The sequence below is a fragment of the Anomaloglossus baeobatrachus genome, chromosome 4 (genome assembly GCF_048569485.1).
Source record: "Anomaloglossus baeobatrachus isolate aAnoBae1 chromosome 4, aAnoBae1.hap1, whole genome shotgun sequence".
Taxonomy (NCBI): domain Eukaryota; kingdom Metazoa; phylum Chordata; class Amphibia; order Anura; family Aromobatidae; genus Anomaloglossus; species Anomaloglossus baeobatrachus.
In genome coordinates, this window is record NC_134356.1 from 299,423,745 (window position 1) to 299,449,334 (window position 25,590).

Here is a 25,590-nt window from a genome sequence, read left to right on the forward strand (position 1 = left end):
CCGCCAGAGCTCTTTGATCGCGAGACCGCGCTATGAAGGTCGGTACCTTGTTGTTGTGCCGAGACGCCATTAGGTCGACGTCCGGCACCCCCCAGCGGCGGCAGATTTCCTGAAACACATCCGGGTGAAGTGACCATTCCCCTGCGTCCATGCCCTGGCGACTGAGGAAGTCTGCTTCCCAGTTTTCTACGCCCGGGATGTGAACTGCTGATATGGTGGATGCTCTTTCCTCTACCCACATCAGAATCCGCCTGACTTCCCGGAAGGCTTGCCGACTGCGTGTCCCTCCTTGGTGGTTGATGTATGCCACCGCTGTGGAGTTGTCCGACTGAATTCGGATCTGCTTGCCTTCCAGCCACTGCTGGAAGGCCAATAGGGCAAGATACACTGCCCTGATCTCCAGAACATTGATCTGAAGGGTGGACTCCTGCTGAGTCCACGTCCCTTGAGCCCTGTGGTGGAGAAACACTGCTCCCCACCCTGACAGACTCGCGTCTGTCGTGACCACTGCCCAGGATGGGGGCAGGAATGATCTTCCCTGCGATAATGAGGTGGGAAGAAGCCACCATAGCAGAGAATCCTTGGCCGTCTGAGAAAGGGAGACTTTCCTGTCTAGGGAATTTGTCTTCCCGTCCCATTGGCGGAGAATGTCCCATTGAAGAGGACGCAGATGAAACTGCGCGAACGGGACTGCCTCCATTGCTGCCACCATCTTCCCTAGGAAGTGCATGAGGCGCCTTAAGGTGTACGACTGACCCTGAAGGAGAGACTGCACCCCTGTCTGTAGAGACCGCTGCTTGTCCAGCGGAAGCTTCACTATCGCTGAGAGAGTATGAAACTCCATGCCAAGATACGTTAGTGATTGAGTCGGTGCCAGGTTTGACTTTGAAAGGTTGATGATCCACCCGAAAGTCTGGAGAGTCTCCAGCGCAACATTCAGGCTGTGTTGGCATGCCTCTTGAGAGGGTGCTTTGACAAGTAGATCGTCCAAGTAAGGGATCACCGAGTGTCCCTGAGAATGCAAGACTGCTACCACTGCCGCCATGACCTTGGTGAAAACCCGTGGGGCTGTCGCCAGACCAAATGGCAGAGCTACGAACTGGAGATGGTCGTCTCCTATCACGAAACGTAGAAAACGTTGGTGCTCTGTAGCAATCGGCACGTGGAGATAAGCATCTTTGATGTCAATTGATGCAAGGAAATCTCCTTGAGACATTGAGGCAATGACAGAGCGGAGGGATTCCATCCGGAACCGCCTGGCGTTCACATGCTTGTTGAGCAGCTTTAGGTCCAGAACAGGACGGAACGAGCCGTCCTTTTTTGGAACCACGAAGAGATTGGAGTAAAAACCTTGCCCTTGTTCCTGCAGAGGAACAGGGATCACTACTCCTTCTGCTTTTAGTGAGCACACCGCCTGCAGCAGGGCATCTGCTCGGTCGGGATGTGGGGAGGTTCTGAAGAACCGAGGCGGAGGACGAGAACTGAATTCTATCCTGTACCCGTGAGACAAAATGTCTGCTACCCACCGGGTCTTTGACCTGTGGCAGCCAAATGTCGCAAAAGCGGGAGAGCCTGCCACCGACCGAGGATGCGGAGGGCTGAGGCCGAAAGTCATGAGGCAGCCGCCTTGGAAGCGGTTCCTCCGGTTGCTTTCTTGGGGCGTGACTGAGCCCGCCAGGAATCTGAGCTCCTATGCTCCTTCTGAGTCCCTTTGGACGAGGAGAATTGGGTCTTGCTGGAGCCTCGAAAGGACCGAAACCTCGACTGCCACTTCCTCTGTTGAGGTTTGCTTGATCTGGGCTGGGGTAAGGAGGAGTCCTTACCCTTGGATTGCTTAATGATTTCAGCCAATTGTTCACCAAACAGCCTATCCACAGATAGCGGCAAGCTGGTTAAACATTTTTTGGAAGCAGAATCCGCTTTCCATTCCTTTAACCACAAGGCTCTGCGCAAGACAACAGAGTTGGCAGACGCAATTGAGGTACGGCTTGTGGAGTCCAGGACAGCGTTGATAGCGTAAGTCGCAAACGCCGACATTTGCGAGGTTAGGGACGCTACTCGCGGCACTTGTGGACCTATGAAAGAGTCCACCTGTGCCAGGCCAGCTGAAATAGCTTGGAGTGCCCACACGGCCGCGAATGCTGGAGCAAACGACGCGCCAATAGCTTCATAGACAGACTTTAACCAAAGGTCCATCTGTCTGTCATTGGCATCTTTAAGTGAAGCCCCATCTTCCACTGCAACTATGGATCTAGCTGCAAGCCTGGAAATTGGGGGATCCACCTTTGGACACTGGGTCCAGCGTTTGACCACGTCAGGGGGAAAGGGATAACTTGTATCTTTAAGACGTTTTGAGAAACGCTTATCTGGGTAGGCATGGTGTTTCTGGACTGATTCTCTGAAGTCAGCGTGGTCCAGAAAAGTACTCAGTTTAGGCTTGGGATACCTGAAATGGAACTTCTCCTGCTGTGCAGCTGCCTCCTCTGCAGAAGGGGCAGGGGGAGAAATTTCCAATAGACTATTGATGGCCGCTATAAGGTCATTTACCACGGCGTCACCATCAGGAGTATCCAGATTGAGAGCGGTTTCAGGATTAGACTCCTGATCACCCTCCTCTGTCTCATCATGTAGAGACTCCTCTCGCTGAGACCCTGATCCGCGTGAAGACGTGGGGGGTCTCTCCCAGCGAGCACGCTTAGGCTGCCTGGGACTGTCATCTGAATCAGAGCCGTCAGGCTGAGATGCCTGGGACCCCCTTGAAGCACTGATTAACTCCAACTGAGGGGGACCGGGGAACATTGCCACAGCAGTGTCCATGGACTGAGTAACTGGCCTGGCCTGCAAGGTCTCTAGGATTTTTGTCATAGTGACAGACATCCTGTCAGCGAAAACAGCAAACTCTGTCCCCGTCACCGGGACAGGGTTCACCGGCGACTCTGCCTGGGCCACTACCACCACAGGCTCCGGCTGACGAAGTGGCACAGGGACCGAACATTGCACACAATGGGGGTCATTGTAACCTGCCGGTAGATTAGCCCCACAAGCGGCACACACAGCTTTCACAGCCTGTGTCTTGGCACCCTTGCGTTTTGCAGATGACATGTTGTCGTCTCCTCAGAGCAATAGGGGTATACAGCCAAGAAGCGACCTTATAGTGCAATATATATATATCTGGTACAGGAAAAAGTACACCAAATAACACTGTGGCACTAGTGGGGCCAGCACGAATGTGCTGCTTACCGCCCGCTTAACGCGGGTGTGTGGTCGCCAGAAATCCCTTGTCTGGGTCTCCCAGAGCCTGTGTCCGTTCCCCAGCCAGACTGCATGCAGGAATGGCTGCCGGCGTCTCTGTGGAGGGGGGGCGGGCCCTGGGTGTGCTCAGACAAAAAGCGGGAAACCTGCGTCCCACTGTGCCCAGTGAGAGGGCTGGAGCATGTAAATAAGGCTCCAGCCCTCGGCGCTGATGATTGCACAACGCCTGTCCCCTTCCCTGAGTGACAGGGAGGGGGCGGGAACGAAGCGGAGCTAGGCCGCAAAAGCCGGGGACTAGATTTATAAGCGCCGCCGTCGTAAAAGCACGGTCGGCGCTAAGTCCCCGGCGCACTACAAGTCCCAGCCGCGCCGCCGCTCCCGGAGCGGCCGGCGCGGTAGTTCCCAACACATAAAGTCACTCAGCTAGGCTGCAGTGACTCAAACCCCAGCGCGCAGCGCTACTGTCCCCGGCGCACTAGCACACCCAGCAAGTCTGGAGCGTGCGCGGCCAGTCCATAGGGGGACACAGAGTACCTGAATGTTGCAGGGCCTTGTCCCTGAACGGTACCCCGGCTCCTTATCCAGCAGGTTCAATGGGTCTGTGGACGGAGCCCGGCCTCAGGGCTTGGAGGCCGGTAAGATCCCACTTCCTCAGAGCCCCTTAGGGGGATGGGGAAGGAAAACAGCATGTGGGCTCCCGCCTCCGTACCCGCAATGGGTACCTCAACCTTACAAACCGCAAGTGGGGTGAGAAGGGAGCATGCTGGGGGCCCTATATGGGCTCTCTTTTCTTCCATCCGATATAGTCAGCAGCTGCTGCTGACTAAACAGTGGAGCTATGCGTGGATGTCTGACCTCCTTCGCACAAAGCAGAAAACTGGTGAGCCAGTGATCCCACTGGGGGTGTATAGCCAGAAGGGGAGGGGCCTTACACTTTTTAGTGTAATTCCTTTGTGTGGCCTCCGGAGGCAGTGCTATACACCCAATCGTCTGGGTCTCCCAATGGAGCGCCGAAGAAAGATACTTTTTTCTTAAAACAGAATACATATAACAGAATAACAAAATCGGCATCCAAATTAAGTTTATCACATCTATTACCCCTTTAACTCCCCCTCCCCCACCCCGGCAGCAACACTTCTCCCCGATACTACATCCCATTTAGTACACACTTAGAATACCCTCCAACTGTAGTATAGCAACCATCCCGTTGAGCAGGAGGAACAACTAGTGACACAAAACAAAACACACACATCAGAGGTCTCCGACGGCTATCCCGATCCCAGACCAGTTTACTGGTCCATCACTCGTCCTATTCGCATTGCACCCAAGGAGACCATAGCTTCTCAAACATTTTAACATTCCCCCTTCTTTCATACACTCCCTGCTCCAGCTGAAGAATACATTTCACCCTTTTAATGTACTCTCCCCTGGTCGGGGGGGAGGGGGGGGGGTGTTGGGGAAGCTTTTTTAATCCAGGACCTGGCGATTAGCTTTCTTACCGTATACAGCAGTCTACCAATGGCAATTTTCATAGTATTTTCCACCCCAAGCTCCTCAACATATCCCAATAGGCATATCAATGGTTCCCTGGGGAGGACACACCCATATGTTCTTCCTATCTTGTGGATAACCTTAGTCTAAAAGGAGACCAGTCTCGGACAAGACCACATCATATGACAAATACCTGCGTCAGATCCCTGACACCTTGGACACTCCGAATTCCTTTTCAACCCCATTTTAAACATCTGTAAAGGAGACCTATATACCCGGTGAATCACGTATAGGTGAGATAGTCTGGCCGGTTCACTCATGGAAAGTTTAGGGACATACTCTAAGATAGTCTCCCACACCTCCTCCGTTATCGGCCCAACTTCCTCCTCCCATTTAGATTTAGTTTTAATTGGGTAGTCTAAAAAAAAGTTATGTAGTATATCTTTATATGTGCCAGAAATGATCCCTTTAGTGCTTCCTCCTCCCTTACACACATACTCCAGTACCAGGTCAGTCTGTATGTCCACACTTTTTTTTTAGCCGCTTGGGCTGCAATCGCATGTTTTAATTGACTGTAGTGAAGCCAGCCGGACGCCGGTAACAAACTCACTCTAACTGTGGGAACAATTTCAGAATTCCTCCGTCCAATATCTGATGCATGTATATTACACACTTGCGTCTCCATTCCTCAATATTCCCCATTTTCTGAATCTCCGGGAGATTACTGTTATCCCCGATAGGTGTAAACTTAGTTAACCGGATCACCTATCTCACCCTTTTCAGCCTATCCCAGGTCTTGTTTATAAGTGCCATTGTAGGAGACGTTCCACCCCACCGCACCATCCTCTAGTCCCATTACCAATGGACTTCTACCCACTATGTATTCCAGCACTTCTTTAATGCCCCCATCTTTCTCTCGATCAGACCAGCCCCTTAGGTGTTGACATTGCGCCACCATATAATACAATTCCGGATTTGGGATTGCTACCCCTCCCCCTGTTGGAATTAGCATAAGTATTATACAATCAACTGAAAAAGAAAAATGTTGCTTCCTGGTACCATCTTTATTGGCTGAGGCCCCGCCCCTTCTGGTCACATGGCTATGATCTCACAGGTCCTGCAAGTCAAAAATTAAATCGATTGTATACTTATGCTAATTCTAACAAGGGGAGGGGATAACTGAATATATTATCTGATCCTCAGCTGCTGTCACTCGAGAAGCTGATTACTTTATAAACTTCACTTTCTTGGATTTCAAAACCGATACATCCAAGCTGACTACTACAGGTATGTATAGAATCAGCCTGATAGTGCTAGTATAGCACTGGCTTTAGCTTATATACGAAAATCCTGGTGATTGGTTCCCTTTAAGGTGAATACAAATTTCAAAAACATTAAGGAAAAAAAAAAAACAAAAAAGTAAAAAAAAATTAGTGATGAGCGTGCAGTAAGATGCTTGGGATCTCCATACTCTTAAATGGCAGTCTGATGTTCAGACAAGCTTGACTCATGTACAGAGTATAATGAAAGGCAATGGGAAACATGTACTTCCATTATACGCCCATCTGATTGCTCATACGAGTACTGAGCACCCAAGCATGGTACTGCTCACTCATCACTTGAAAAATTTTAAGAAAAAGTTTAAAATTACCTCACTTTTTGCAAAATGAAAAATCGCAAAAAAGTAAATGATTTTTTTTTCTTATTTTCAGTACATTATTTGGTAAAATAAATTTAAAACTAACTCGGGGATAATTATTGGTTTCTCACACACCTGCCATCATGAATAGGGTTGAGAACTGTCCACTATTCCATAGCACATAAATGCAACGCTATTATTTATTTTAATTAAAAAAAACATACCATGTTCAACATTTCCCAAATATATCCAATCTTAAAAAATGCCAAGTGTAAATGGAGACATGGGAGTTTTCTTGTTCTCTGGAAGCACATACACAATAGAAGCGCCATAAAGCCCAATGCAAATGCAACGCTGTAGGGGTGTATTGTGGGATAGGAACATTTACATACTTTTCACTTTGATTCCCAAGCCACACAAGAGAAAAAAAAAGGATTCACTAAAGATAAATCAAACTTATGTGAAGCAAGTCCCCCGAAAGCCGATAATTTTGATTACACCCACAACCTAAATCTCACCAATCTTCTGGTCTGATAACCCACAAAACATTATAAGCTGATGAGCTCTATATGATGAAGTGAAAGAACATTGTTGTTGTACCTGAATGACTCATTTTGAACTGGTTGCCCAATAATGGAGGAACATGGCTGGTTTATTCCAAAAATAGCCCTGTCCTGGATTATTAGGCCTAGGTCACAAGGCGAGAAAAACTGTGTGAGTGGAATGCAATAAATAAAGAGAATTTTGTTACTTACCGTAAATTCTTTTTCTTATAGTTCCGTATTGGGAGACCCAGACCATGGGTGTATAGCTTCTGCCACCGGAGGACACACAAAGTACTACACTAAAAAGTGTAGCTCCTCCCTCTGAGCTTATACACCCCCTGGTGAGCAGACCCAGCCAGTTTAGTGCAAAAGCTGAAGGAGAATAGCCACCCACAAGTAGAACAGAGCAAGAGCCGGAACAACCGGAGACTCTGTCCACGACAACAGCCGGTGAGAACACGCGGAACAAGAAAAAATTGCCAACAGGCAACAGGGAGTGTGCTGGGTCTCCCAATACGGAACTGTAAGAAAAAGAATTTACGGTAAGTAAACAAAATTCTCTTTTTCTTTATCGTTCCTTTGGGAGACCAAGACCATGGGACGTTCCAAAGCAGTCCCTGGGTGGGAAATAAACAGAATAAACTAGGAAGTAGGCAGAACCTAACTTCACAAATGGGCGACAGCCGCCTGAAGGATGCGTCTGCCCAAGCTCGCATCTGCCGAAGCATGAGCATGCACTTGGTAGTGCTTCGAAAAGGTATGCAGGTTAGTCCAAGTGGCAGCCTGACAGACTTGTTGAGCCGTAGCCTGGTGCCTAAAAGCCCAAGAGGCACCGACAGCTCTGGTCGAATGTGCCTTGATCCCCGGCGGGGGAGGCACCTGAGTACTCTGGTAGGCATCCGAAATGGTCGATCTAATCCAACGGGCTAAGGTCGGCTTGGAAGCAGAGAGACCCTTGCGCCGACCTGTGGTTAGCACAAAAAGAGAAGTGCACCGCCTAAGTGCAGCGGTGCGAGACACATAGATCCGGAGAGCACGCACCAGATCCAGAGTATGCAGCGCTTTTTCAAAGCGATGAACAGGAGCCGGACAAAAGGAAGGTAGGGTAATGTCCTGGTTAAGGTGGAAAGGAGAGACCACCTTAGGAAGAAAGTCCGGAGTCGGACGGAGAACCACCTTGTCTTGATGAAAAACCAAAAAAGGTGACTCCGAAGAGAGCGCAGCCAAATCAGAGACTCTCCTGAGGGAAGTAATGGCCACCAGAAAGGCCACTTTCTGTGAAAGACGATACAAGGAAACTTCCCTAAGAGGCTCAAAGGGGGGTTTCTGCAAAAACGTGAGAACCAAATTAAGGTCCCAGGGATCCAAGGGCCGCCGGTAAGGCGGAATGATGTGAGACGCGCCCTGCATGAAGGTGCGGACCTGAGCCAGCCGAGCGAGACGCCGCTGGAACAGAACAGACAGAGCTGAGACTTGTCCCTTGAGAGAGTTGAGGGACAGACCTAGCTGCAGACCGGACTGTAGAAAAGACAGAAGGGTCGGCAAGGAGAAAGGCCAAGGAGGATGGTCGGTAGAGCGACACCAGGATAGGAAAATTCTCCAAGTCCTGTGATAGATCTTAGCGGAGGAAGACTTACGGGCCCGAGTCATAGTGGAGAGGACTTCAGGAGGAATACCAGAAGCCGTCAAAATCCAGGACTCAAGAGCCACGCCGTCAATTTGAGAGCCGCAGAATTCAGGCGGAAAAACGGACCTTGCGAGAGAAGGTCTGGACGGTCCGGGAGATGCCACGGCATCTCTACGGACAGATGGAGCAGGTCTGGATACCAAGCTCGGCTGGGCCAGTCCGGTGCAATGAGGATGACTCGACGGCCCTCCATTCTGATCTTGCGCAGGACTCTGGGCAAGAGAGCTAGAGGGGGAAACACGTAGGACAGACGAAACTGGGACCAGTCTTGAACCAGAGCGTCCGCGGCGAATGCCTGAGGATCGTGGGAGCGAGCCACGTAAACCGGAACCTTGTTGTTGTGACGGGATGCCATTAGGTCCACGTCCGGAGTGCCCCATTTGCGGCAGATTGACTGAAACACTGCCGGGTGCAGGGACCACTCGCCACCGTCCACGGTTTGACGGCTGAGATAATATGCCTCCCAGTTTTCCACGCCTGGGATGTGGACTGCAGATATGGTGGACTTGGAGTCTTCCACCCATTGAAGGATGCGTTGTACCTCCAACATTGCCAGGCGGCTGCGTGTCCCGCCTTGGTGATTGATGTAGGCAACCGCTGTCGCGTTGTCTGACTGGACTCGAATGTGCTTGCCCGCCAACAGGTGGTGAAAAGCCAGAAGAGCTAGAAGCACGGCTCTGGTTTCTAGCACATTGATTGAAAGGGCTGACTCGGACGGAGTCCAAGTGCCCTGCGCTCTGTGGTGGAGACATACCGCTCCCCAGCCGGATAGACTGGCATCCGTGGTGAGGATCACCCAGGACGGGGCCAGGAAGGAGCGCCCCTGGGACAGAGAGAGGGCCGAAGTCACCACTGAAGAGAGCTCCTGGTCTGTGGCGACAGAGCCACTAGCCTGTGTAACGAGGAAGGCCGCTTGTCCCAACAGCGGAGAATGTCCAGCTGCAGGGGGCACAGATGGAACTGGGCAAAGGGGACAGCTTCAATTGAAGCCACCATTTGACCCAGCACCTGCATCAGATGCCTGAGGGTATAACGGCGGGGGCCTCAGCAGAGAGCGCACTGCCAGTTGGAGAGACTGCTGTTTGATTAAGGGCAACGTCACAAGTTCCGGCAAAGTCTCGAACTGCATCCCTAGGTACGTGAGACTCTGGGTCGGAGTCAGTGTGGATTTGGGAAGATTGACCAGCCACCCGAATTGGGCTAGAGTGGCGAGAGTGAGCGAGACACTCCGCTGACAGTCTGTGCTGGATGAAGCCTTGACTAGAAGGTCGTCCAGGTAAGGAATCCCTGCCAACCCCTGTAGGTGCAGAACCGCAATCACTGCTGCCATGACCTTGGTGAATACCCGAGGGGCTGTGGCCAACCCGAAGGGGAGAGCCACAAATTGGAAATGATCTTCTCCGAATGCAAAATGTAACCAACGCTGGTGTGAGACTGCAATTGGCACATGCAGATAGGCATCTCTGATGTCGATGGACGCCAGGAAATCCCCTTGGGTCATTGAGGCAATGACTGATCGCAGAGACTCCATGCGAAAGTGCCGCACCTAAACATGCTTGTTGAGAAGCTTGAGATCCAGGATGGGCCGGAAAGTACCGTCCTTTTTGGGGACTAGGAAGAGATTTGAGTAGAAACCTCTGAACCGTTCCCGGGCGGGCACCGGTACAATTACTCCGTTGGCCTGCAAGGATGCCACGGCCTGTGAGAAGGCGGCGGCCTTGGAGCTGGGGGGGGGGGGGGGGGGGTTGAGAGAAAAAATCTGTTTGGCGGACTGGAAGAAAATTCTATCCTGTAGCCGTGGGAGATGATATCTCTTACCCACTGATCGGAGACGTGTTGAAACCAAGCGTCGCCAAAGTGGGAGAGCCTGCCACCGACTAAGGGCGTTGCTGGAGCGGGCAGATAGTCACGAGGGGGCTGCCTTAGTGGCAGTACCTCCTGCCGTCTTCTGTGGGCGCGCTTTTGGGCGCCAGTTGGATTTCTGGTCCTTGGCTGAGTTAGTGGACGAGACCGAAGGCTTAGAGGACGACCAGTTGGAGGAACGAAAGGAGCGAAACCTCGACTGATTCCTACCCTGGGCAGGTTTCCTGGCTTTGGTTTGTGGCATGGAAGTACTCTTCCCGCCAGTAGCTTCCTTAATAATTTCATCCAGCTGTTCTCCGAACAGTCGGGACCCAGCAAAAGGGAGCCCAGCAAGGTGGTACTTTGAAGAAGCATCTGCCTTCCACTCTCAAAGCCACAAGATCCTGCGGATAGCGAGGGAATTAGCCGAAGCCACCGCAGTGCGGTGAGAAGCCTCCAGCATGGCAGACATGGCATAGGATGAAAAAGCTGAAGCTTGGGAAGTCAAGGCAACCATTTCGGGCATAGATTCCCTGGTTAGGGAATGCATCTCCTCTAGAGAAGCAGAGATGGCTTTGAGAGCCCACACTGCTGCAAAAGTCGGGGAAAACAAGGCCCCCGCCGCTTCATATACGGATTTGGCCAGAAGGTCAATCTGGCGGTCAGTGGAATCCTTAAGGGAGGTGCCATCAGCCACCGACACAACGGTCCGGGCTGAGAGCCTAGACACCGGAGGGTCTACCTTTGGGGACTGAGCACACTCCTTGACCACCTCAGGTGGAAAAGGAAAACGGTCATCAGAACCACGCTTTGGGAAGAGTTTGTCAGGACAGGCCCTGGGCTTGGTCACAGCGGCCTGAAAACTGGAGTGGTTAAAGAACACACTCTTTGCCCTCTTAGGCGAGGTAAACTGGTGCTTTTCTGCCAGAGAGGGTTGCTCCTCTGATACTGGCAGATTAAGATCCAGTACAGAGTTAATGGAAGCAATCAAGTCACTAAGATCTGAGTCACTTTCGGACAGAGCAATGGGGCACATGGAGTTAGCCTCCGAGCCCCCTGTAAAGGCATCGTCCTCATCCTGCGAGTCCGCTCTTGAATCAGAGCCGCGGGAGGAGGAGGGAGAGGGACCCCTGCGTCTCTTCTCAGGAGGATGGGGTCTGGGACCTGATGATGAATCCTCTGTGAGCTCCGGTCCTGAGAGAGCCCTAGCAGCAGAGGCACCCTGTGAGGGGGGCTGATGCATATTCAGCAAAGTCCTGGACAGAATCCCATGGACTCAGCAAAAGACTGGGAGATAGACCTAGAAAAGGATTCTACCCAGGCCGGGGGCTCAGCCACAGGAGCAGGAGCAGCCTGAGAGACCACTGGGGGAGAGACTCCAGGCTGTGGCACCGCCAAGGTAGAGCAGGCATCACAATGTGGATAGGTGCTCGGTTCAGGCAGCAGGAGCTTACATGCAGCGCATACAGAGTAAAGCTTTGGAGCCTTGCTCCTCGTGTGAGACATGCTGCTGGAGTGGGGGCTCTGTCAGAGAATGAACCCCAGAGAGTATATACAGAGGTCCACAACCAGAGCCGGTTGTGGCTTACCAGACCGCTGTGCTGTGCAGAGCGGTGTTGTGTGCCCTCCAGATGCCGAAGCCCGGACCCCCAAACACAGCACCTCAGCAGGGATGCAGAACGCAGACCAACGCTGAGAGAACTCTGAGAAAATGGCTGCCGGAGCGAAGAGAGGGGGCGGGACTTGCATGAAGAGCGGGATCTGGAGAGCCATAGAGACCTACAGGGGTGGAGACACGCACAGCAGTGGGGAGTGTCCCTCCCCTGTGCAGAACAGCCGCCGGGAGGAGCCGCGCTGTCCCTCTGCATGAGTGACATGCGAGGGCAGTGAAACGAAACTAGGCCTCCGGCGAAGCCAAGGCCTAAATTTGAGCGGCGAGGCCGATGCACAGGCACCATCGGCGCGGTTCTCAGGCGACAGCTAGAGAACCCGCCGGAAATGTCAGAAAATACAATAAGCACACTCTCCCCCAACAATAAAGTACAGGGACCCCCAAATATAAACGTCTCAGGTACTTAGCTGCTGAGACGCAGGGCCATGTCCCTGGGGATGAGTGCTCCGGTCCAGCAGGGTCCTGAAGGGCTGCGGATGGAGACCGGTCTCCTGCCAGGCATGGAGACCGTGCTCCCACTTGAAGCCAGAGCCCAGGAGGGATGGTGAAGGAGCACGGCATGTAAGGCTCCAGCCTAGGAAATCAACCTTACAACACCGCCGACACAGTGGGGTGAGAAAGGACATGCCAGGGGTCCAGACGTGGACCCACAGTTCCTCAAACTCATTCCAAAAGGGAAAAATCATATGAGAATGCATGTGTGGATGTATGCCTCCTGAACACAAAGCGATAAACTGGCTGGGTCTGCTCACCAGGGGGTGTATAAGCTCAGAGGGAGGAGCTACACTTTTTAGTGTAGTACTTTGTGTGTCCTCCGGAGGCAGAAGCTAAACACCCATGGTCTGGGTCTCCCAAAGGAACGATAAAGAAAAATAAAAATTGCATTCCACTAGGACCAATATCACTATGGTGCATATCCCATGAGCGATTTTCTCAGCCCTAATCGGACCGAGAAAACAATCGCAGCATGCTGCTGGTGGAATGCGATCCTGTTCCACTCGCACCTATTCAAGTGTATGGGGCAAGAGAAACATCACATTGCTCTTGCGTTATACCAGTGAGAGCAGTGCAAGAATCACATCAGTTGGCAATGGAGGAGATATAAATCCCTCCCTCTCCTCCGCAGCGCCAGCCCTCTCCTCCACAACTGTAGTCTGATTGCACGACACTTGCATGGCACTTGGCTCCTGCTGTGCTGCGAGCGTGAGCAGAGTGTCATGCGAGTACTCGCACAAATCCCCGTGTGGCCTCAGCCTTACAGCTCAGCTCCAAAGTAAACAGCTGAACTGCAATACCACACACAACCTGGTGACAGTGGTGGTGCTGTTTATGGAAAGGCAACAGTGGTGAAAAGTACTTGAACGGGCAAGTAAAGAACTCCATTTGACTAGCGTAAACCGTTCTATGACTCTTCTGTTTAGGCCCTTCACATTAGTGTGGTGACTTGTGTATATAATGCGGGGTCAAGCGCATTGCATGGCCATGTCGAACATTTGGAAAGAAAAATATGCACTACATGCACTTATTACATTTCCAGAAATCTGCGACAAAGGATTTGCTAGGAGGCTGTGAACAGAGCCTAATTTTCTTAAAGGAGAGGGGGCAACAGATTTCAGGTACGGGTTTGTGCTGGGGATCAGGATATCACATAAGCACTGCATGCACAAAGCCACACTAATACACAAGCAAATCCCCAGGCACACTTATGCACTAGTATCAATCCATAGCAAGGCAATTGCTCCACACAGGGCACCTGCCTGGCTAGCCAAGGGTAAGGAAACTACAAGTCCACAGACTGGAGCTGTCTACAGGCCTCTGAGAGCTTGCCAATAACTCTGGTCAAGGCTCTATTCTCAGCCACCAGTCGTTCATTTAACTGTCTCATAGACTGTATCTGTTTTACTTGATGGAGGTTCTGCAAGGATCAGAATAGACATGACAAGTGAGAAGAATTACTGGAAAATACATAAAGATGGAAGCAAGAAAAAAAAGTTTCAAGAAGTTGAGCAAATCTTACATGCAAAGTTTCCAAATGCCTACAGCTCTAAAGGGAACCTGTCAGGTGCACTATGCACCAGAGCCACGAGCAGTTCTGAGTGCATATTGCTAATTCCTGCCTAACCGTCCCTATATACACCAGCATAGATAAAAGGGATCTTTACAAAAGTATTTCTAAATATCTTTTATGGTATTCTAATGAGCGAGGGGACTAGTCACAAGGGCGTTAGTTCCTGCACTTATTCCACACTCTTCACCCGCCCACAGGGACGTACTAACATGCTATTCACTGCCCATGGCCCAGCATCATCAATGGCAGGGACGCACGTACTTGTCTCCATTGCACCGCCTCAGATGTTGAGCTTGGGGTCAGTGCACATGGATCAAAAAGTCACCACACTCTAAATGAGGCTTAGAGCGAACCAATCACCAGGATTTTCCTATATAAACTAAAGCCAGTGCTATACTGGCACCATCATGCTGATTCTATACATACCTGCAGTGGTCAGATTGGAAGTATAGTTTTTGAAATACAGGCAAGTAAATATCCAGAAATGTACAGCTTTTTGATTGGCAGCAGCAGCCGAATAGCTAATCTGTGGGTGGGGTTTTGCTATCTATTCCCTTTGTCTGCTGCCTGGCCTCTGTAGATGCTAGACTGAATGGGCTCCTTCCAGGTAGGAGTCATGTCTGTCATGTAATAGGGGAATGTTAGGCTATGTGCTCACTGAGTTTTTTTGACGATGCGTTTTTGTGCAAAAAACGCACAAAAATGCAAAAAAAAAAATGCAAGCCGCGGCAAAAATGCACCCGTAAAATAAAACAAGTTTTTACCGCATTTTTCCAATGCAGTGCATGGGTGAAAAAAGCTGTAAAACGCAGGAAAGAATTGACATGTTTATTTTTTTAGCTCAAAAACGCAGCTTTAAAAAAAAAAAAAACCAAAAAAAAAAACACGTGTGCAGACAGAGGAAATGAAAAGTCAAACTTTGCTGAGGAAGCAAAGTCATGTAGTTTTGAGCCCAAAAACGTCACGATAAAACGCTCAGTGCGCACATAGCCTTAGAAGTACAACCCATACAGTAACATCTACCAAGGCCAGGAGAGACAGGCAGGAATAGAGAGCAAAACCCCACCCACAGATTAGCTATTTGGCAACTGCTGCCAATCAAAAAGCAGTAGATCAGTACATTTCTGTAACTTTACTTGCCTGTATTTCAAAAACTAGACATCCAAACTGACCACTACAGGTATGTATAGAATCAGCCTGAGAGTGCCAGTATAGCACTGGCTTTAGGTTATATAGGAACATCCTGGTGATTGGCTTTATATAGAGTGCTTTGTATAAAGCAGGCTCAAGAGCTCAGGCTTAGAATGACTGCACAGACCCAATGAAGGTGCTCGGTGCCTCATGACGCAGTCAATAAAAATCCACCTTCCCGCCTGCTTATTTATCTCTGCCCATAAGAGCGGAGGAAGGAACTGAAGGGAAAACATGCAGGTGGGAGGGTGCCCTTAAAACTTAACCATCATTTTAATTTTAATTCCATAAATCAATAGTACACATGAAAATAAGCAACTGTGTAATATGTCTTATTAGAGAGATTTTCTTCATTCTCTGCCAGAATTGGTCATTATATAAATTGTAAAATCTGTGAAGACTTTCCCATTACTGAGATAATGGCTGATAAGATTCTATGTAGATAGGAGAGGGGTGGAGCTCTTCCTCTAGCTCCTCCCTCTGACTCTAGCTCCTCCCTCCATCATAGCATCTCATCAGTAACATCTTCCATCTTCTATCTCAGTAATTGGAAAGTCTTCACTGAACAGATTTGACCTCAGAATTGAGCATTTTGATAATGACTGATCAATTCTGGCAGAGAAAGGAGTACATTTGTCTGATAAGATTTATTACAAAGTTGCTTATTTTCATGTGTACTATTGATTTATGAAATACAAAATTAAAACCAGAGGTTACATTTGAAATTAGCCTCTCCATGATGCAACAAGTGCTTGTACTTGAGTTGAACAGACATTCTGTGAGGACAGAGTCCGCTTAAAGGGTATATTGAGAACTTTAACACTAGAAGTCCCAGAGAGGGGTCATTTAACATTTCTACCATTGGAACACTATGGAGCTCGAAATTCCTGGGACTTCTACTGTTAAAGGAAAAAAAAAAGTGCCCGCTCCTGTAATGCAATCGCATTGTCAACAGAGTGGAAGCTTCTCTTCCATGAGTAGATGAGGAGGAACAGTCATGCTGATTGACAGTCGGTTCCCCAGGCCTCACAGCCGGCTCCCCCAGTTAATCAGCATGACGTCAGCAGTCCCACCCTGTGTACAGAGCAGAGTGGATGAGAAACCACCTCTCTGTTGACATGACGTCAGTGGAAGCTGCTGAAACGCTTGTCAAAGAACTGTCACAAATAGACCCTTAAAGTCATCTGCAGTAGGTGCCAGCTGCAATACATACAGTAACTCCAATTCCTGCAGTAAGAGTACCTGCAACTTTGCTTACTAACAGGTGTTAGGGCCTGAAATGTCCTGCAAATAGGGAATGTTCAATAACGCTTGTCACAGCTTTACTATTCAGGATGCCAGAGCACTCTGCTCCTGTAGGAACATACAGTGTGGTGCAGGCTCAATACAGAGCGCAGAGCATTCCTCCTTCCTGTTCACAAGTGTTTTGAGTGATTGTTAGTTAAAGGCCAGATCCCGAAATTTCCTATCTGCAGAGCATTTTAGAACCAGTCACACAAAAGTAAAAAGTAAAAAATAGTGTAGGCACTGTTTAACCCCCAAATGCTGCAGTCAATGCGACCACAACTGCCAAGTGAGACAATACGACCCTGATAAGTATAATCAGCTCACAAAAGATATAATTAAAAAAAAAAAAAAAAAAGTTGTGCTTTCACTCTATACAGAGATTTAGAATTCCATTTCAATTTGGTTTTAGAAAAAACCATCACGTCCCACAAAGAGGTGTTCCTTGAGGCAAAAGCACAGCTTCACTATGGCCTTCAAAATCAGTACTTACTTTAAGTTCTTCCTCCATTTCAGATATTCGTCTCTCCAGAGCTCTTCTTTCCTAATGTAAAGTAAGGATAATTAGCTTGATGGGGCTCAAGAGTAAATTGTCCCATATGAATTTGGAGAAATAACGAAACAGCATGCTTTTGTAACATCTTTAGTGTAGGAACATCCTGCTGAACAATGTAAGAGTATCTATTAAAAAACAAAGCTTTACCACCTCATGTGATGGGAAACATCCAACATAGTCCTCAGCGGTCGATACCATCTTTTCATGTAGCCATTAAAAGGTAAGAAATAGCAAGCTTTTAAGAGACCCGAGTAGTCCCAAAAGCTTGCCATTTATTACCATCTTTTCAATTAACCATTGAAGGTATCAATCACAATGGTGAACTAGGTCAGTACAGAGCAGTTTCTTCAATCATTGGAAGCATGTTCAAAGCCATACCTATCTTTACTATTTAGGATGCCTGAGTACTCTGCTCCTGTAGGAACATACACAGTGTGGTGCAGGCTCAATACAAAGCGCAGAGCATTCCTCCTTCCTGTTCACAAGTGTTTTGAGTGATTGTTAGTTAACCCCTTCACGACCATGGACGGATCTTTCCGTCATGGATCGTGTCCCGGTAAGCCCCGCCCCCTGCCGCGGGCAGGCAGCGTGGATCGGCACACATATCAGCTGTTTTCAACAGCTGACATGTGTGCCTACATGTTCCGAGTGGAATCGCATTCCACCCGGAACATTAACCCCTTAGATCTCGCTGCCAAAGTCTGGCAGCGAGATCTATATGCGCGCGGCCATGTTTTTTACTTACCGCCGCCCCCTCCGGACGTCACGTGAGTGATCACGTGACGTTCGGTGGTTGCCATCGTAGCACAGGGTCATGTGATGACGCCTGCTGCTATGAAGTTTCACTTTCATTCTTCCTCGGCACGGAGCAGAGGAAAAAGAAAGTGACTATTTCTGCTGTTTACAGCGGTATAGCTGTGATCAGCAGATAGCGATCAGCAATCGGATTGCTGATCACTATAGCCCCCTAGGGGGACTAGTAAAATAAAATAAAAAAAGTAAAAAAAAAAGTTTTAAAAAATTAAAAAAAACCAAAAAACCTAAAAGTTCTAATAACCCCCCTTTCCCCCCATTGAAAATTAAAGGGTTAAAAAATAAATAAATATACACATTTGGTATCGCCGCGTTCAGAAATGCCCGATCTATCAAAATATAAAATCAATTAATCTGATTGGTAAACGGCGTAGTGGCAAAAAAATTCCAAAACGCCCAAATTACGTTTTTTGGTCGCCGCAAGTTTTACGCAAAATGCAATAACAGGCGATCAAAACGTAGCATCTGCGCAAAAATGCTACCATTAGAAACATCAGCTCGAGACGCAAAAAATAAGCCGTCACTGAGCCATAGATCCCAAAAAATAAGAACGCTACGTGTTTCGGAAAATGGCGCAAAACGTGCGCCACTTTTATTGGACAAACGTGTGAACTTTTTTTAACCCCTTAGATACAAGTAAATCTATACATGTTTGGTGTCTACAAACTCGCACCGACCTCAGGCATCATACCCACACATCAGGTTTACCATATAGTGAACACCGTGAATAAAACATCCAAAAAACTATTGTGCCATCACACTTTTTTTGCAATTTTTCCACACTTGGAATTTTTTTGCTGCTTTCCACTACATCATATGGTAAAACTTATGGTTTCATTTAAAAGTACAACTTGTCCCGCAAAAAACAAGCCCTCATATGGCAAGATTGACGGAAAAATAAAAAAGTTAGGCTCTCGGAAGAAGGGGAGCAAAAAACAAAAACGCAAAAACGGAAAGTGCCCCGGGGCTGAAGGGGTTAAAGCCAGATCCTGAAATTTCCTATCTGTAGAGCATTTTAGAATCAGTCACACATAAGTAAAACAGTGATGCCACAACTATGAGAGGTTCTATTTCAATGTATCGGATTGTGAATCTGCATACATTTTTGCATTGGGATTAATACCGTGTTTCCCCGATAGTAAGACACCCCCGACAGTAGGGGGGGGTGGCGGGGTGGTCGTCGGCTAATTAAGACGTACCCCGAAAGAAAGACGTAGTAAAAAATTTATTTTTTTTCTTCTTTATAGTACAGTTACAGCGGCCGAGCGCTCAGCTGAGCGCCCTGACATGCCGGCGGCCGAGCACTCAGCTGAGCGCCCTGACTTGCCGGCGGCCGAGCGCTCAGCTGAGCGCCCTGACTTGCCGGCGGCCGAGCGCTCAGCTGAGCGCCCTGACTTGCCGGCGGCCGAGCGCTCAGCTGAGCGCCCTGACTTGCCGGCGGCCGAGCGCTCAGCTGAGCGCCCTGACTTGCCGGCGGCCGAGCGCTCAGCTGAGCGCCCTGACTTGCCGGCGGCCCGAGCGCTCAGCTGAGCGCCCTGACTTGCCGGCGGCCGAGCGCTCAGCTGAGCGCCCTGACTTGCCGGCGGCCGAGCGCTCAGCTGAGCGCCCTGACTTGCCGGCGGCCGAGCGCTCAGCTGAGCGCCCTGACTTGCCGGCGGCCGAGCGCTCAGCTGAGCGCCCTGACTTGCCGGCGGCCGAGCGCTCAGCTGAGCGCCCTGACTTGCCGGCGGCCGAGCGCTCAGCTGAGCGCCCTGACTTGCCGGCGGCCGAGCGCTCAGCTGAGCGCCCTGACTTGCCGGCGGCCGAGCGCTCAGCTGAGCGCCCTGACTTGCCGGCGGCCGAGCGCTCAGCTGAGCGCCCTGACTTGCCGGCGGCCGAGCGCTCAGCTGAGCGCCCTGACTTGCCGGCGGCCGAGCGCTCAGCTGAGCGCCCTGACTTGCCGGCGGCCGAGCGCTCAGCTGAGCGCCCTGACTTGCCGGCGGCCGAGCGCTCAGCTGAGCGCCCTGACTTGCCGGCGGCCGAGCGCTCAGCTGAGCGCCCTGACTTGCCGGCGGCCGAGCGCTCAGCTGAGCGCCCTGACTTGCCGGCGGCCGAGCGCTCAGCTGAGCGCCCTGACTTGCCGGCGGCCGAGCGCTCAGCTGAGCGCCCTGACTTGCCGGCGGCCGAGCGCTCAGCTGAGCGCCCTGACTTGCCGGCGGCCGAGCGCTCAGCTGAGCGCCCTGACTTGCCGGCGGCCGAGCGCTCAGCTGAGCGCCCTGACTTGCCGGCGGCCGAGCGCTCAGCTGAGCGCCCTGACTTGCCGGCGGCCGAGCGCTCAGCTGAGCGCCCTGACTTGCCGGCGGCCGAGCGCTCAGCTGAGCGCCCTGACTTGCCGGCGGCCGAGCGCTCAGCTGAGCGCCCTGACTTGCCGGCGGCCGAGCGCTCAGCTGAGCGCCCTGACTTGCCGGCGGCCGAGCGCTCAGCTGAGCGCCCTGACTTGCCGGCGGCCGAGCGCTCAGCTGAGCGCCCTGACTTGCCGGCGGCCGAGCGCTCAGCTGAGCGCCCTGACTTGCCGGCGGCCGAGCGCTCAGCTGAGCGCCCTGACTTGCCGGCGGCCGAGCGCTCAGCTGAGCGCCCTGACTTGCCGGCGGCCGAGCGCTCAGCTGAGCGCCCTGACTTGCCGGCGGCCGAGCGCTCAGCTGAGCGCCCTGACTTGCCGGCGGCCGAGCGCTCAGCTGAGCGCCCTGACTTGCCGGCGGCCGAGCGCTCAGCTGAGCGCCCTGACTTGCCGGCGGCCGAGCGCTCAGCTGAGCGCCCTGACTTGCCGGCGGCCGAGCGCTCAGCTGAGCGCCCTGACTTGCCGGCGGCCGAGCGCTCAGCTGAGCGCCCTGACTTGCCGGCGGCCGAGCGCTCAGCTGAGCGCCCTGACTTGCCGGCGGCCCGAGCGCTCAGCTGAGCGCCCTGACTTGCCGGCGGCCGAGCGCTCAGCTGAGCGCCCTGACTTGCCGGCGGCCGAGCGCTCAGCTGAGCGCCCTGACTTGCCGGCGGCCGAGCGCTCAGCTGAGCGCCCTGACTTGCCGGCGGCCGAGCGCTCAGCTGAGCGCCCTGACTTGCCGGCGGCCGAGCGCTCAGCTGAGCGCCCTGACTTGCCGGCGGCCGAGCGCTCAGCTGAGCGCCCTGACATGCCGGCGGCCGAGCGCTCAGCTGAGCGCCCTGACATGCCGGCGGCCGAGCGCTCAGCTGAGCGCCCTGACATGCCGGCGGCCGAGCGCTCAGCTGAGCGCCCTGACATGCCGGCGGCCGAGCGCTCAGCTGAGCGCCCTGACATGCCGGCGGCCGAGCGCTCAGCTGAGCGCCCTGACATGCCGGCGGCAGAGCGCTCAGCTGAGCGCCCTGACATGCCGGCGGCCGAGCGCTCAGCTGAGCGCCCTGACATGCCGGCGGCCGAGCGCTCAGCTGAGCGCCCTGACATGCCGGCGGCAGAGCGCTCAGCTGAGCGCCCTGACATGCCGGCGGCAGAGCGCTCAGCTGAGCGCCCTGACATGCCGGCGGCAGAGCGCTCAGCTGAGCGCCCTGACATGCCGGCGGCAGAGCGCTCAGCTGAGCGCCCTGACATGCCGGCGGCAGAGCGCTCAGCTGAGCGCCCTGACATGCCGGCGGCAGAGCGCTCAGCTGAGCGCCCTGACATGCCGGCGGCAGAGCGCTCAGCTGAGCGCCCTGACATGCCGGCGGCAGAGCGCTCAGCTGAGCGCCCTGACATGCCGGCGGCAGAGCGCTCAGCTGAGCGCCCTGACATGCCGGCGGCAGAGCGCTCAGCTGAGCGCCCTGACATGCCGGCGGCAGAGCGCTCAGCTGAGCGCCCTGACATGCCGGCGGCAGAGCGCTCAGCTGAGCGCCCTGACATGCCGGCGGCAGAGCGCTCAGCTGAGCGCCCTGACATGCCGGCGGCAGAGCGCTCAGCTGAGCGCCCTGACATGCCGGCGGCAGAGCGCTCAGCTGAGCGCCCTGACATGCCGGCGGCAGAGCGCTCAGCTGAGCGCCCTGACATGCCGGCGGCAGAGCGCTCAGCTGAGCGCCCTGACATGCCGGCGGCAGAGCGCTCAGCTGAGAGCTGACACATGCCGGCGGTCTGGCGCTCAGCTGAACGCCCTGACATGCCGGCGGCTTAGCGCTCAGCTGAGAGCTGACACATGCCGGCGGTCTGGCGCTCAGCTGAACGCCCCAACATGCCGGCGGCTTAGCGCTCAGCTGAGAGCTGACACATGCCGGCGGTCGGGCGCTCAGCTGAACGCTCGGCTACTGAGAAATGTTGAAATGTTGCAGTAATGTTGTCCATGGTCCATCCAACAACATACAAAATCACGCAGCCTCAGTGCCCTCATGTGCAGCTGCTGGTGGTTAAGTTTCCTTAACTTGCGGTACACTTAGGGCGCAATCGCGGCAAGTCCCCATACGGTACATTGCATGGAGACTTGCTGCGATTGCTGTGGGATTTTTTCCAATATAAGACATACCCCGAAAGTAAGACATAGTGGTACTTTTGGGGGTAAAAAGAATGTAAGACACTGTCTTACTTTCGGGGAAACACGAGGAGAAAAAAGCTCAAAGCTGCATAACTATTCAGATAGAAATAAAAAAAATATAAAACCTATGGAATCAGCTAAGTCGCCGTATAGAGGCTCGTAACTGTGTACCCCAGAACCTCAATGACTTGATGCTCAAGGCAAATACATTTTACTCGAAAGCCAAATATCCCTAACTTTTTGTGAGGGGTGTGCGCGGGGACAGACCGACAGACAGAGCTCACGGCTGGATTACCAGGAGTGCTAACCTAAGAAAAGTCTCAATTTAGGTACTTCTAACACACACTGTGACCTGGGTTTGCAGTATCACACAGTGAGCAAACTCAGGCTGGTTTGATACTAAAACCTTCACAGTCCAAGTATGAATTGTAATGTATGGATCGGTCTCCTGACCCTGAATTCAATATTCTCATAGGAATATACGAGTTTGTTAATTTTTGGAACAGGAGACTTGCAGGCAGTCTGTACATAGCAGCCTATATTTGGACCGTGAAATTGGGTTGTATGTAGCTGGGCATTAGGCATCATTCCCATGAAGCCTCCAGTGCAGTTTTGTAGAAGTCAATTTGCAGTGAATCTCTATAGAGATGTACAAGGAAAAAATTTAATATATAGTCATATACACATACACACACACATTGTATATATGTAACTCAGTACAGACCAAGTTGGGACACACCTCAGTTTTCTTTATTTCCATGACTCTGAAAATTGTAGATTTACATTGAAGGCATCAAAACTATGAATTAACACATGTGAGACACCCCATACTTTGCACTGACGAGGGGCAAGCACCCCGAAACACCGTGTCTGCAAATTGGGATTCTGATCTGGCATATATATCCTAAGTTATTTGTAAAGGATTGTTAAAAATCCACATTTAACTTTTAGGATCGCTACTTCCAATAGGTGGCGCTGCAAGAGAGTTTGTCTCCTGTCCTGGAGAGAAAATTCACATGTGGAATGAAATACTTTACAAAAAAGTGTGAAACTGAAAATATGTCTTATATTCTAGGTTCTTCAAAGTAGCCACCTTTTGCTTTGATTACTGCTTTGCACACTCTTGGCATTCTCTTGATGAGCTTCAAGAGGTAGTCACCGGAAACTGTTTTCACTTCACAGGTGTGCACTGTCAGGGTTAAGAAGTGGGATTTCTTGCCTTATAAATGGGGTTGGGACCATCAGTTGTGTTGTGCCGACGTCTGGTGGATACACAGCTGATAGTCCTACTGAATAGACTGTTAGAATTTGTATTATGGCAAGAAAAAGCAGCTAAGTAAAGAAAAATGAGTGGCCATCATTACTTTAAAGAAATGAAGGTCAGTCAGTCCGAAAAATTGGGAAAACTTTGAAAGTGTCCCCAAGTGCAGTGGCAAAAACCATCAAACGCTACAAAGAAACTGGCTCACATGAGGACCGCCCCAGGAAAGGAAGACCAAGAGTCACCTCTGCTGCGGAGGATAGGTTTATCAGAGTCACCTGCCTCAGAAATCGCAGGTTAACAGCAGCTCAGATTAGAGACCAGGTCAATGCCACACAGAGTTCTAGCAGCAGACACATCTCTAGAACAACTGTTAAGAGGAGACTTTGTGCAGCAGGCCTTCATGGTAAAATAGCGGCTAGGAAACCACTGCTAAGGACAGGCAACAAGCAGAAGAGACTTGTTTGGGCTAAAGAACACAAGGAATGGACATTAGACTAGTGGAAATCTGTGCTTTGGTCTGAGGAGTCTAAATTTGAGATCTTTGGATCCAACCACAGCGTCTTTGTGCGACGCAGAAAAGGTGAACGGATGGACTCTACATGCCTGGTTCCCACCGTGAAACGTGGAGGTGTGATGGTGCTTTGCTGGCGACACTGTTGGGGATTTATTCAAAATTGAAGGCATACTTAACAGCATGGCTATGACAGCATCTTGCAGCGGCATGCTATTTTATCTGTTATGCATTTAGTTGGACCATCATTTTTCAACAGAACAATGACCCCAAACACCTCCAGGCTGTGTAAGGGCTATTTGACTAAGAAGGAGAGTGATGGGTGCTACGCCAGATGACCTGGCCTCCACAGTCACCAGACCTGAACCCAATTGAGATGGTTTGTGGTGAGCTGGACCGCAGAGTGAAGGCAAAAGGGCCAACAAGTGCTAAGCATGTCTGGGAACTCCTTCAAGACTGTTGGAAGACCATTTCCGGTGACTACCTCTTGAAGCTCATCAAGAGAATGCCAAGAGTGTGCAAAGCAGTAATCAAAGCAAAAGGTGGCTACTTTGAAGAACCTAGAATACAAGACATATTTTCAGTTGTTTCACACTTTTTTGTTAGGTATTTCATTCCACGTGTTAATTCATAGTTTTGATGCCTTTAACGTGAATCTACAATTTTCAGAGCCATGAAAATAAAGAAAACTCTTTGAATGAGAAGGTGTGTCCAAACTTTTTGGTCTGTACGTACTGTATATACGTGTATGTATGTATGCATACATACATATTTTATACACATACATACATACATACATACAAGTATGGTAGTCCTACAAAAGAGGAAAGAAAAGGGGGAAAAAAAAAAGTCAACGTAAGCACATTTTTCAGGTTGGCCAATAAAGCTTACCCCCCTAGAATATTTTGCCTTTTTTGGGCACAGAAGTATTTAAATTAATTCTAATGTGAGTTTTAGGAAACAGTTTCTTAAACAGCCAAACATTTGGTATCAGCAACATGAGCGCCAAAAGCTGTCTAGGTCCCCTAGCTGTATGGTTCTGTATAGACATAACTGGTAGAAGACCCTACAACTTTAATGACCACATTTATATTCATCCATGAGGGCTAGGCAGCAAAGTCTGATCTGTTACATAGAGTAAATGCTACAAAAATATTAGGCAATGTAAACATGAGGAAACGACAGTGAACATATTCATATGAAGCGATTAATCAGCTAAGTACAAGCAAGGGCCATCACTCCACCTGGTGTACATTGGATTACTCTATTTTAT

General features: G+C 50.9%; 1 protein-coding gene across 3 annotated transcripts in view; it reads right to left on the reverse strand.

Moving 5' to 3' along the window:
• The window catches only part of PPP1R12A (protein phosphatase 1 regulatory subunit 12A), a 234,743-nt gene that overhangs the window by 14,739 nt on the left and 194,414 nt on the right, over window positions 1–25,590 (reverse strand). For 2 of the 3 annotated variants that reach the window (XM_075344941.1, XM_075344939.1), the window contains 2 exons: window positions 17,165–17,215; window positions 13,886–14,043 (listed from right to left, as the gene is read on the reverse strand). In XM_075344941.1, coding sequence (XP_075201056.1) covers window positions 13,909–14,043; window positions 17,165–17,215 — 186 coding nt within the window. In that variant the 3' untranslated portion in view covers window positions 13,886–13,908. The remainder of the gene's footprint in view (window positions 1–13,885; window positions 14,044–17,164; window positions 17,216–25,590) is intronic. The other variant, XM_075344940.1, reaches the window with a different exon arrangement.